General features: G+C 44.7%; 1 protein-coding gene across 4 annotated transcripts in view; it reads left to right on the forward strand.

Annotated features, from left to right (window-relative positions):
- fgf14 (fibroblast growth factor 14) overlaps positions 1-11,807 on the forward strand; it is a 91,288-nt gene that overhangs the window by 74,675 nt on the left and 4,806 nt on the right. For all 4 annotated transcript variants that reach the window (XM_062457511.1, XM_062457514.1, XM_062457515.1 and 1 more), the window contains exon 4: positions 10,624-10,822. In XM_062457511.1, the coding sequence (XP_062313495.1) occupies positions 10,624-10,822 (199 nt within the window). The remainder of the gene's footprint in view (positions 1-10,623; positions 10,823-11,807) is intronic.

Consider the following 11,807-nt stretch of genomic DNA (forward strand, 5'->3'; position numbering starts at 1 on the left):
CATCATACCAAGCTTACTGTACTGCACTACACAAACACACACTCACATACACACACTCACACACGCACACACACAAACACACACACACACACACAGGGAATGTGCTCACAGGTTGGGGAGGTGCTGAATCAGGGGAGAAAGGTTACAGTTTTATGTAAAAACAAGTGGTTTGAAAAGCAGGTCACTCTCATTCCCCTTTGGTATAAAGCATGTCCCCTGTTGCTCTACTGAGTCATCTATGTACACTGCTGCTCTAATCAATCAATATGGTCTGTTATTGCAAACAAGGTGTCTTCTAAAAACATTTTGACCTACCAATTAACATGAACTGTAAACACCGCAATGTTTATGTGTGCTGTAAACACATTCATGTTTTCCAGACATGCTAAAAGAAAGAGGGAAACGTTTTGCTGTAAGGACTTTGGATAGTACCAATACTCTTGACGGTGTGACTGTTTATTAGCATAATGCAACATCAGGACAGGACTAGCCGATAGGACAAACAGCCTGGGGCTACAACTCCTTCTCCCCAATGTGTGTGTTGTGATAAGTACAGTGACTTTAATCTCCCTGGAGCAATATGAAACAAACTGTCGGAAGATTGTATTAAAAACCCCGCCATCTGGGCCTTGGAAAACATGCAGGCGTGCTGTATGAGTTTGATCTACAGACACCCTGTAATGCTAATGATAAGGATATTCCTGCAGACGGTATCAGCTGTATCTGATAAGAGGGAGGAATCCTGAAGTAGTCTGATGTGGCTGTCGGACGCATGCCTCATCACCTGCTCCGATTAGACCCGAGATAGAACACGCCCTGCTCGCCAGTCTGTCACGGGAATTGATGTCTGTGTGGTTGGGTGAAGGTGTAGGTAAGTTGTTTAGGTGACAGTGTTTGAATGCATGGGAGAGAAAGACACAGAGAGAGAAAGACAACCAAAGACAAAGAGAAGGACAGGCGAAAGACAAAGAGATACATAGAGAGAGAGAGAGAGAGAGAGAGAGAGAGAGAGAGAGAGAGAGAGAGAGAGAGAGAGAGAGAGAGAGAGAGAGAGAGAGAGAGAGAGAGAGAGAGAGAGAGAGCGACAAAGAGAGCGACAAAGAGAGCGACAAAGAGAGCAATACAACTGTGATCTTTAGTACACAATGTACTGTGCAGGACAGTAGACAATCCCCTAGCCTGTCAGCTGGTTTTGGATGGTTTTATTTGTCTTCCTACTGGAGACAGTTTCTACCATATATCTAGACCTGCCTGTCTGGCTGTCTGTCTGGCTGGTTTAGCATTCCTGCTGTATCCAAACCATGGCTTTCGCTCTCCTGGCCGACTGCTAGAGATTCCTCTCCTGCCCCCAGTGAGCCTGAGCTGCATGGCTGACTCCGTGTGTGTACGTGCAGGGTCATGTGTCGGTGTGCACAGCTCGATGTGTGTCCCATTGTGTCCATTCCTCTCTGTATTTCGCTCTACCAGTGCTGTACAGGACGGCCATAGGATTACCTGCCTTTTCCATGGCTACTCTGCTGGATTACAGCAGATGATGCTTCAGGACTATCTGATAGCTGGGCTCGCGGTGCTGGGAAATGATTTAACTAACATGTACGTGTGGGCATATTTCTGCCCTGGAGCTATACCACCCTGCCAGCCATGCTAACCTGCCAGCCATGCCACCCTGTTCATCTGGTTGTCCTACCCTGTCATCCCCAACACACGCAGACAAACAGTGTGTGTGTTTGTGTGCGTGTATGTTTGAACGTTGTGTTTGTGCGTTGCCAGTGCACATACTACTAATGTATCCATGGTACAATGTCTTTGTGACTAATCCCATGGTTTAGTCATAACTCTGCATAAGAACACTAACAGTTATGTATTATGATGTAAAACGTATTCACTTATCCATTGACCTATGACCCCTGACCCACCAAACTCTCATGGGTACTACATTTGACTAATACTAATGTATGTGACGTCATTAAAACACTAGTCATATGATGCAGGTCAGCAGGAATCAGGGTCGGACTGGCCGTCGGGAGAGTCAGGAGATTCCTGAACGGCCGGTAAAACGTCCGTGGCATAATGAAAAAATGTTTTTTAATAATAATAATACACGATCGTGGGCAGGTGTCCGTTTCAAAGTCCCGGGCCGTTTTTCAGTCCCAGTCTAGACCTGGCAGGGAATACATGCATTTTCCAGTGATGGATGCTACAATTACGTACAGTATATCCTGCAAGACAATATTTCCTTGCAGTGAAAGCCAAAATGAAAAGGAATCTGAATTAAAACTTCCAGGGCCTGTCTGGGCTATGCTATGCTATTTATTACCCACAGTTAATCCTTTGATGTCAAAGCAATCAAAGCTACAGAATTAGCTGTAGTCATGCTCAAAAAGGTGTGTATTTGAAAGACATTTGATGTGCCCAAAATGTATTTGCCTTAATTTATAATACAGCATACAAGCAATGACTTGCTTAAAGTGGGACACAGTTACATACATACACAAAGTCATCTCTCTCGTGGCACCACAGCAACCTCGGGTGCTTGGGGGAACCCCTGACTCACGGAAGGGGACAACCGACACATTACCAGTTTATCCTCTCTCTCTCTCTCTCTCTCTCTCTCTCTCTCTCTCTCTCTCTCTCTCTCTCTCTCTCTCTCTCTCTCTCTCTCTCTCTCTCTCTCTCTCTCTCTCTCTCTCTCTCTCTCTCTCTCTCTCTTCTCTCTCTCTCTCTCTCTCTCTGTTTTAGTGTGTACTGTATGAAAGACCAAGTGCACCTGACCCAGTCAAGAGAGGACTATGTTAGCTTGACCATAGCTGACTGACCAATCTACCAGAGACCTGGGAGCGCTGACACAGATCTGGCCTCCACTTACAGATCAACACACCACACACACATACACACACTCAGGGTTTGTCTTTACTCTAACAAGTGGCTGAGAGAGGCAGGTCAGGTCCAGGAGCTTTGCTGCTCGTGGAGATATGAGCATCTCAGCCCTGAGGTAGCTCTGCTCACTCACTTACAGCTGACTCCTTCCACTGGTCTACTCCAGCCCTCTGCATCTCAGAGAGGGAGCTAAGAGAGGGTTTTTCTCACAACCAAGGATGGCTCTTTGAATGATTTATCCGAATGAAAGCATTGCTGCTGTAGGTGCACCGCTCTGCCTTTTGAAATTGCGTTTTTTTTCTTTTTTTCTTTTCTTCTTTTTTTGTCTTCTTTTTTTGTCTTCTTTTTGTCTTCTTTTTTGTCTTCTTTTTTTCCACCTTCCTATTTGAGCTGTACTGAAACAGAGGAAGCACTAAAACATACATTGCAGTGAAAAGGCTGTGTGTGTGGATGTGTTGTGGATGTGTGCATGTCTATGTGTGTGTGCATGTACTGTGTGTGTGTATGTGTGTGTGACTGTGCATGTATGTGTGTGTGTGTGTGCCTAGCAGTTTTTTGTGGACTTCCACGAGGCTAGTGTTAAAATTCTAAAGGCATCTAAAAGGTCAGTGTCCTTGGGGAGTCTCTATTGAAAGCTTAAGTGCTTCTGGTCTCCAAACACTGTAAAAGCATCAGTGCTTTTTGTCACCCACTTCTCAAAAATAGATAGTTTCCTTGATGTGAGCAGGGGGAGATGTGGAAGAAACAAAGGGAGGGCTGAAAAAGAAGCATCAGTCACTTTGACGGTGTTTTATTGAAGAAACCAGCTTGAAAACTGGGAATTTCTAAAGACTGTACAGTGTGGTTAGATGGGCTGCACCTTGTACTTCAGAGAGAAGATGAGATGGTGTGTGTTTGTGTGTATGTGTGTATGTACGACCCTGTTTGCTCTCCGCTTGACGAGGGGAAAACAAGTTTTAAAACATGGCATGACAGAATCTTTTTTTTTTCTTTTCCAAAACTGTCGGGTTGTAAATGTTATAAGTCATGCTGTCAGTGTAACTGTCACGTGAGTGGATGCGTTGGACTAAACAACAAGGCATATCCTCCACATCCAGAAAGGCTTTCCAAGTCTTCAAAGAGATTCCAAGCGAGACAGTAATATAGTCATGTGAACATAATTATCACTGGGTCTCATGGAATCAGCGTTGTTCCCCAAGGACGTACTTTAACACTTCAAATAAACAAAGTAAATAATGTGGACGTCAGCCGCATGCCAAGCTTGAAAACTCAAGGATAATGCCTTGCTATAGCTTTGTTCCACACCCAGGGCTACTTCAACAATAAAATAATAGTAAGAATAGAACAGGCTCTCTCAAGGCATATTCACAACAAGCCCAAGCACAACATTGACTCATCTGATAATGATGAACAAGATAGAGTCCAAATTAAATGAGTCGAGTGTTTGGTTTTGAAGGTTGGAGATGTCTGGCATCACCCTGAGTGCTCCATCTGGCAGTCGTTTCTGGGATTAGAGCACTGGAGCTGTCAGAGCACTGGAGCTTGTGTCTGCCAAGTCAAGAAATGTATTACTTTATAATCACTGTGTGATCGGGTCAGCCCCCTCTGCATAACAGACATGCAGGAAGACAGAAAGGCTGAAAGCCAGGTAGACATGCTGGCAGGATGGCAGGCAGCGAGGTAATCTAGCAGACAGACAAGACAGACAGACATATAGAAAGGCAGGCTTGCAGACAGACAAGCAGACAGGCAGACAGACAGACATATAGAAAGGCAGGCTTGCAGACAGACAAGCAGACAGGCAGACAGACAGACAGACAGATAGACAGATAGACAGATAGACAGATAGACTGGCAGCAAGGGAGGCAGGCAGGCAGACAGACAGATAAACAGACAGATTAACAGACAGATAAACAGACAGACAGGCAACAGACAGACAGACAGACAGACAGACAGACAGATAGACAGATAGACAGATAGACTGGCAGCAAGGGAGGCAGGCAGGCAGACAGACAGATAAACAGACAGATAAACAGACAGACAGGCAACAGACAGACAGGCAGACAGATACGTATTTAGGCAAGCTTGCAGATAAACAGACAGACAGACAGACAGATAGAAAGGCAGGCTTGCAGACAGACAAGCAGTCAGGCAGGCAAACAGACAGATAAACAGACAGATAAACAGACAGATAAACAGACAGATAAACAGACAGATAAACAGACAGATAGGCATTTAGGCAAGCTTGCAGATAAACAGACAGACACACAGATAGAAAGGCATGCTTGCAGACAGACAAGCAGACAAGCAGACAAGCAGACAGGCAGACAGGCAGACAGGCAGACAGACAGACAGGCAGGCAGGCATGCATGCAGAAAAACAGACAGACAGATAAACAGACAGATAAACAGACAGACAGATAGAAAAGCAGGCTTGCAGACATACAAGCAGACAGGCAGGCAACAGACAGACAGACAGGCAGACAGATAGGCATTTAGGCAAGCTTGCAGATAAACAGACAGATAAACAGACAGACAGATAGAAAGGCAGGCTTGCAGACAGACAAGCAGACAGACAAGCAGACAGGCAGACAGGCAGACAGGCAGGCAGGCAGGCAGACAGGTAGTCAGGCAGGCAGGCAAACATACAGATAAACAGACAGACAGACAGACAGATACTACTTTTTCTGTCCGACCCTTTAGAACTGATGTTGCCTTTGTCAGCAGGAAGAAACATACTTTTTAAAATATAATTTCAATTTCCTGTTTGTTTTCCAACTTTGTTTATTTGGATATTCAAACAAATGACCATGCATTAGAGTAGCTCCCATCTCCCGGTTTGATGCTGTGAACACACAAGTATACCCTGATACAAATGAGAGTAGATGTGCTGTTCAGCTTCCTGGAGACTGTTGTGGATTCATATAGGCAATATGCTCGCAGCATGAATAAACAATTTCTTAGTTATATTCTCCATCACTGTGAGAGATCCCTCTGCATGTTAACAAGGATCTCCCTGGTTTCAGGCGCCTTCCAACCACATTTCTCGTACACCCAGGGATACTGTTTCTGGTTTGTTACTCTCTACTTCAATCTTGTGTTTGTATCTGCTTGTCATTCTGGACTCCCTCATCTATCTGGTGTTCTATTCCTATGTTTTTCTCGTGGACATCCTTTTGTTTTCTTCTTCTCTGATAGATCCCCTCCTCTGAACTGTTGTCTCCTTCTCCCTCTGCCCATCTTTTTCAAACTTTAGCTTTTTTATTTCCTTTTTTCATCCCCCTCTCCCCCTCCCTCCTTCTTGAGGGTGACTGTGCTGATTATTTGGGACTTTCTTTATCAATATCTCTCTTTTCTCCATCTCGCCACCCTCCCCCAATATTCCTCTGTATTTTTTTTTCTCTCTTTCCCTCGTCTTTCACACTCTCTTGCTCTGTCTGTGGCCAAGGTCAATTATGGTCCTCCTATTCACAGCGTGACCAATCAGAAATCGGGGAGGGAGTGATTTCGAGAGGACGCTGGCAGGGGAATTGAGAGGGGAGAGAATCAGACGTTTTGTGCCTCAAAAATGATTCGATTTGCCACCGTTGTGGAGGTGTGTCCTGCTCTAATACTCTCTCTCTTTCTCTCTGCTTCAATGTCAGGCTTTTTCTCTCCAAATACAGTCTGGGGGTTTACTAGCAACAGCTGTTTATAAGTCAGCAGATCAACCTCCTAAGCCTGTGAGAGTGTGACACAAAAACCATAACACTAACCATATACCCCAAAACAAAGACGTGTTTCTCTGACAGAAGTCAGGTGCGGACAACCCTTCCCTCTTACTGGAGGATGGGGTGGAGTGGGGACTATTCTGGAGCACCCCTTGCTGTTGCCATGGCGACCGAGTGCTAGGATATGTGTTATGTTTTAATGGCCCAGGAGCAGAGAAAGAAAGGAAGAACAGAGAAAGGGAGAGAACAAGGAGGAAGGCGCATCAAGAGGAGCAGGGCGGTAGTGGGCGACATGTGGGACCAGGGGGGTTGTCCCTTCTTAATAAAGTTAGCAAGCTGCAGATCAGAGCAGAGTAAAAACAGACCTGACACCCCTGTCACCTCCCAGCTCAATTACAGAACGGCTGAGAAATTAAAACGAGCCTTCCCTATCAATCCAGTGCACACACATTCACACTCACATAATGTCATAATAATATTATACACACACTCACACACACATGCACGCACAAACACACACACACGCCATGTACTCACAACTACACTTTCATATGCTGCAGCAACTTTGTATGGAACTTCACAGCTCATTAAAAAACATGCATTCTATTGAGCAACCATTAACACGGATGACATGACAGGTCAAATATTCCCTCCTTCTCTCCAAGATACAAACAATGGCAAGTCAAACAAGAGATAACTGTCAATTTCTGATTCGGAAAAAAAACTTCATTCGAAATCATGGATTTTCAGAGAGTCACGAGACAGTGCCTGCACAGTGACATGGAGGACCAAAACAGTTGAGGTCTCATTTGACATTATGAGATGCAATCAACTAGCGACATGCCTGAGAAAAGAAGAGTACTGTTGATGTTCTGAGTCATCTTAAAGCCTACTCAAAATCAAACGGTGACAGCGCCTCCTTCCCTCTCACTGTCTTACTCTCTGTATCTCTTTTCCTCTCCCTCTCTTCAAACTCAAGTCATTCCCAATGCCGGCTTCTGTGTTCCCTCTGTAGAAGCCCGCGTAGCCCCCACATCTCCACATTTCCATAAATCCCTGTGATTACTCGTAATTATGGTCTGTGTGATAGCTCCGACGATGTTAGGCTCGTTAGGAGCTTACAGTGTGAGTAATCAACCCATCCTGTTCCGATGCATAATTTCGGCAGCCAGCCAACCAGCATCAAGAAGTGCGTCAGCTGACCAGGAAGCGGACGTAGATTTAATTACTAGTCATTACTAGGAAGCGTGGCGGTAAACTTCAGAGACTGTCTCACTTCTGAGAAGGTGTTTTAACACGAGTTTAGGTACTGATGTAAGGGGAGCAGTGGTGTTTGTGCTTTGGGATTGACGTGGTTTGAAACAGGTTTGAGTGTTCGAGACACTTGGTGTTGGGGGATGACAGCAACATGTTACAATCAGCATGTCCTGCCTCAGTAATAATTAGCTGTCAAACTTTGATAACAGCTTTGATAAGCATTCACAACTAACAAGGTTTTACCTAATGATGGGGAACATCCACATTAGGATGTTGAACAATCACTTTCGTCATCAATTTCTGTAGAAAAGCCCAAATTAGCCTACCTTGGTGTTACCTTTGATAAGTAGCCTGTGGATAAACACTTTCTGCTAACACAACATGAATCCCAGACGCACACTCACATGCCACAAAATGAAGGATAATAGAGTTTAGCCTTGTTGTCTAGTTGAGACCAAGCAAACATGTATCTGTAATCAACAATAGTTGCCCACCAGCCTATAGTCAAGTTGATAATCAAGTGTCTGCTTCTGGAACTGAAGAGTGATGTCTCAATGTTCCTTGGCATTTGGCACTGTAATACTGTTAGAACTGTTTGCTTCTTGATTGTTCGTGAGTACTTGATTATTTGCTGCACTTTCTTATCATGCTAAATCAGTTAATGTAGGCCCACATTGCAATAAAAAGTATTAGAGTAAAGGCACTTTATAGGCATTAAGTACTGACATACAGTAAGTTACACTACTCATCTCGCTTTGACATAGTAGCTCATAAATAGCTCATATATTTACGATTTTGTCAGAATCCTTAATGCCACGCTTGTTCCAGGAAGCAACAAGGCCTTTAAAGCTGAGCTGTTTTTGTGTTTGCAGTACGTACTGTTATAGACTTTCTTAAGGCTCTTCCATCCAGGGACATGAGAAACCCCCCCTCCAAACTCAGCTTGCCTGCCTACCCCTCTTCCTCACCCAAATCATGCCATCTCATCTGATTCAAACCCTCATTATATCACTTCAAAGTGTCTCTGGCTTGTCCCCCTCTCCTTCTCTGCTGCCCTGCCAAACCCAGTCCAGTCCATGCTGCTTGTTAAGCTCTGACAAGAGTAATTTAACACAGGCCTAATAACTGCTATTACCTTGTGATGTGCAGCATGCGGAAACAAGACATTTAGTTACTATAAATAATCTGCCATCTAATGAGCAACTCTCAAACGGAGAAAAAAAGAACAACCGGCCTGTATTTGCAACCTTGTCAAGCATCGGTAGTTTACGACCTGTCGGAGTGTGGTGGTGTCACAGAAAAAGAAGGTTGAAGGATTTCTTTTTTGAAGGTGTGTCACAAATAAACACTGAAAGGTGTAAAGTGGTTACTGCTGTGTGTACCAAAGTGTGTAAGAGGCATGTGTTCTGTAAATGTACTGTGTGAATTTGAGGACACCTGATGGTTGATAATTCATATCCCCTGTCATGTATCTGTTTTATATACTTTGTCTTGGCAATAATGCATGACATCTTTGTGATATCTATATCTACGATATCTTAAGTCTCCTGATTGATAAGATGTGGCTACATGTGTTCTATTGAACCGGACTGAACCTTCAGGATTGTACCTAACTCTGGGGTTAACCTTACTCAACCCCAATCGGATTTACTACAAGCCACTACAACACATACACTAACTAGTGTCTTGGCAACCAAGGAGACACAGCTTTCCCATTCTGGCTTTAGTCTTGACAGGTGTGTGATGATACTGTAGGTGTCTCGAACTGTTCTTGAGTTTCACTTCCTTTTCAGACAGATAGGAGTCTTGCTTTGATTAATAATGTCAAATGAGTGTCTTTATTTTTAGCTGTTGCCGGGCAGGCCAGGGTGGGGAAGGCTTTTCATTATCGTCCTGTTCTCCTCATCCTCAGGAGATAGATGGAGGACAGTTTGGTTCTCTGCTTCCCATTAGTCACTGCAGAGCAGGAATGTGAAGAATGGTGAGATCGTTGACTTTGTGCAGTCTTTTACATAGAAATACCATAGGTGCTTCTCCCTATGTGACACATTCAGGAGATTGCAAGGTGTCTCCTGAAGCCTGCTGGGATGGGTCTAAGGTGGGGAATAATCTGATGATCATGACAATTAGGCCAAACTACCAGGTTAAACTACCAGGACCTAAATACCAGGACCCAACTACCAGGATGAAATTACCAGGGCCAAACTACTAGGACCTAGCTAACAGGGCCAAACTACCAGGGCTAAACAACCATAACCAAACTACCATGGCTAAACTACCAGGGCCAAACTACCAGGGCAAAACTACCAGGGCAAAACTACCGTGCGGTCAGAGAATCAGCGCTGCTTTCTTATTATTTGGTTGTTCCACTGTCAGCAGACATCCATTTGTCATGATTACAGCCAGAATGGCAGTCTGCCTCAAACTGACCTCGGGCCTCTGCTGTATCGCCCTCTCAGGGGACATCTGGAGCTATGGTCTCCTCTACACCTGGCAAGGCACTTTCTAGGCCTGCCCCTTCATTAATCTGTACCACACTAGCATGTAGCTAATGCACACTGTGTCTTTTTGACCTCTGTCAATGGCTACATGATCAAAGGCTGATTGTACAGTAAATGCACTGCTCCTGCAGGACGGTGCCTGCTCCAGTGTGCCCACAGCAGTCGGCTCTCACTTTCACAGAGAGCACAGGACTGTAGAACAGCAATATGTACAGGTCAGGGGGTGTGGCGTTTTACCACACCATCCTAATCCTCTCCTATCTGGATTTGTCTTTACAGGAACTCTTCACAGCGGAGTGTAAGTTTAAAGAGTCTGTGTTTGAGAACTACTATGTGATCTACTCGTCCATGCTGTACCGGCAGCAGGAGTCGGGCCGGGCCTGGTTCCTGGGGCTCAACAAGGATGGACAAGCCATGAAAGGGAACCGTGTAAAGAAGACCAAACCAGCGGCCCACTTTCTGCCCAAGCCATTAGAAGGTAAATGAGAACAGTGTGTCAATACATCACCAGTTAACAACAGCAGTCTATTAACAAAACATCAACCTGTGATGACGTATTCCAGAAATCAATAAGAGTGTCGAGATAAATATGTATTTCAATAAACATTAATTTAGACTTATTTATACAGAATACAACTCTAATGCTCCCTTTGACATGACTACAAGTCAAGGGACCTTAAGCAAGCTGAGATTGCACTGGTTTTTAAAGGAGGCTGTCAGGCATTGCAAGAGCTTGGTTCCAATCCAGCTCTGCTCCATCAAAGAGAGTTCCCAAGACCCTCAACCACATGACATCACAAACAGAATACATTCAACCACACTTTAACCAGGTCTCGACACGTAAACCCCCATGTTCCGCCTTTTTTCAATACTATTTTAACCAATCCTAACCACATATTCCACCCCACTGCTAACCCCTAGCTCATGGTCTATCTGCCCTTCACACCTCCAGGTGAGGGAAGGTTCCACAGGCCACCTTGGCCTCTCCCCAGATCTATCACGTTAATGCACACCACACATGCTCACTGGCCAGGGAGTGTCACTGCTTGATGGCTGACTCATCCAGGGATCCCTCCTGGCTCAATCTGTGCCCATAATTTATACATGGCACCATTGAGAACAGACCTGGGCATTTTACGTCCCGGGGGCCACATCCGGCCCTTTGTCTGTCCCAGTCCGGCCGTGAGGTACATCAAAAATTACAAATAAATGTGTTGAGCGGTAGGAAATCTGTAGTCCTGAAAGCCTACAGTGATCAGGTGAATTACGGATGTACTGAGTTAGCTGTTGGTTAGCCTTCGAAAATGTCAGCTCACAGTAAAAAACAAAAGGTTGATACAGAATGTAGAGTTTTTAACAAGACATGGACTTCTAAGTATCTGTTGACTGAAGTCAAAGGCAACCAAGGAGTGACACAGGGGCAGAGCAGGAACGGGAAACTGGATAACAGGTTGTATATCATA

This window comes from Osmerus eperlanus, chromosome 3, assembly GCF_963692335.1.
Source record: "Osmerus eperlanus chromosome 3, fOsmEpe2.1, whole genome shotgun sequence".
Lineage (NCBI taxonomy): Eukaryota > Metazoa > Chordata > Actinopteri > Osmeriformes > Osmeridae > Osmerus > Osmerus eperlanus.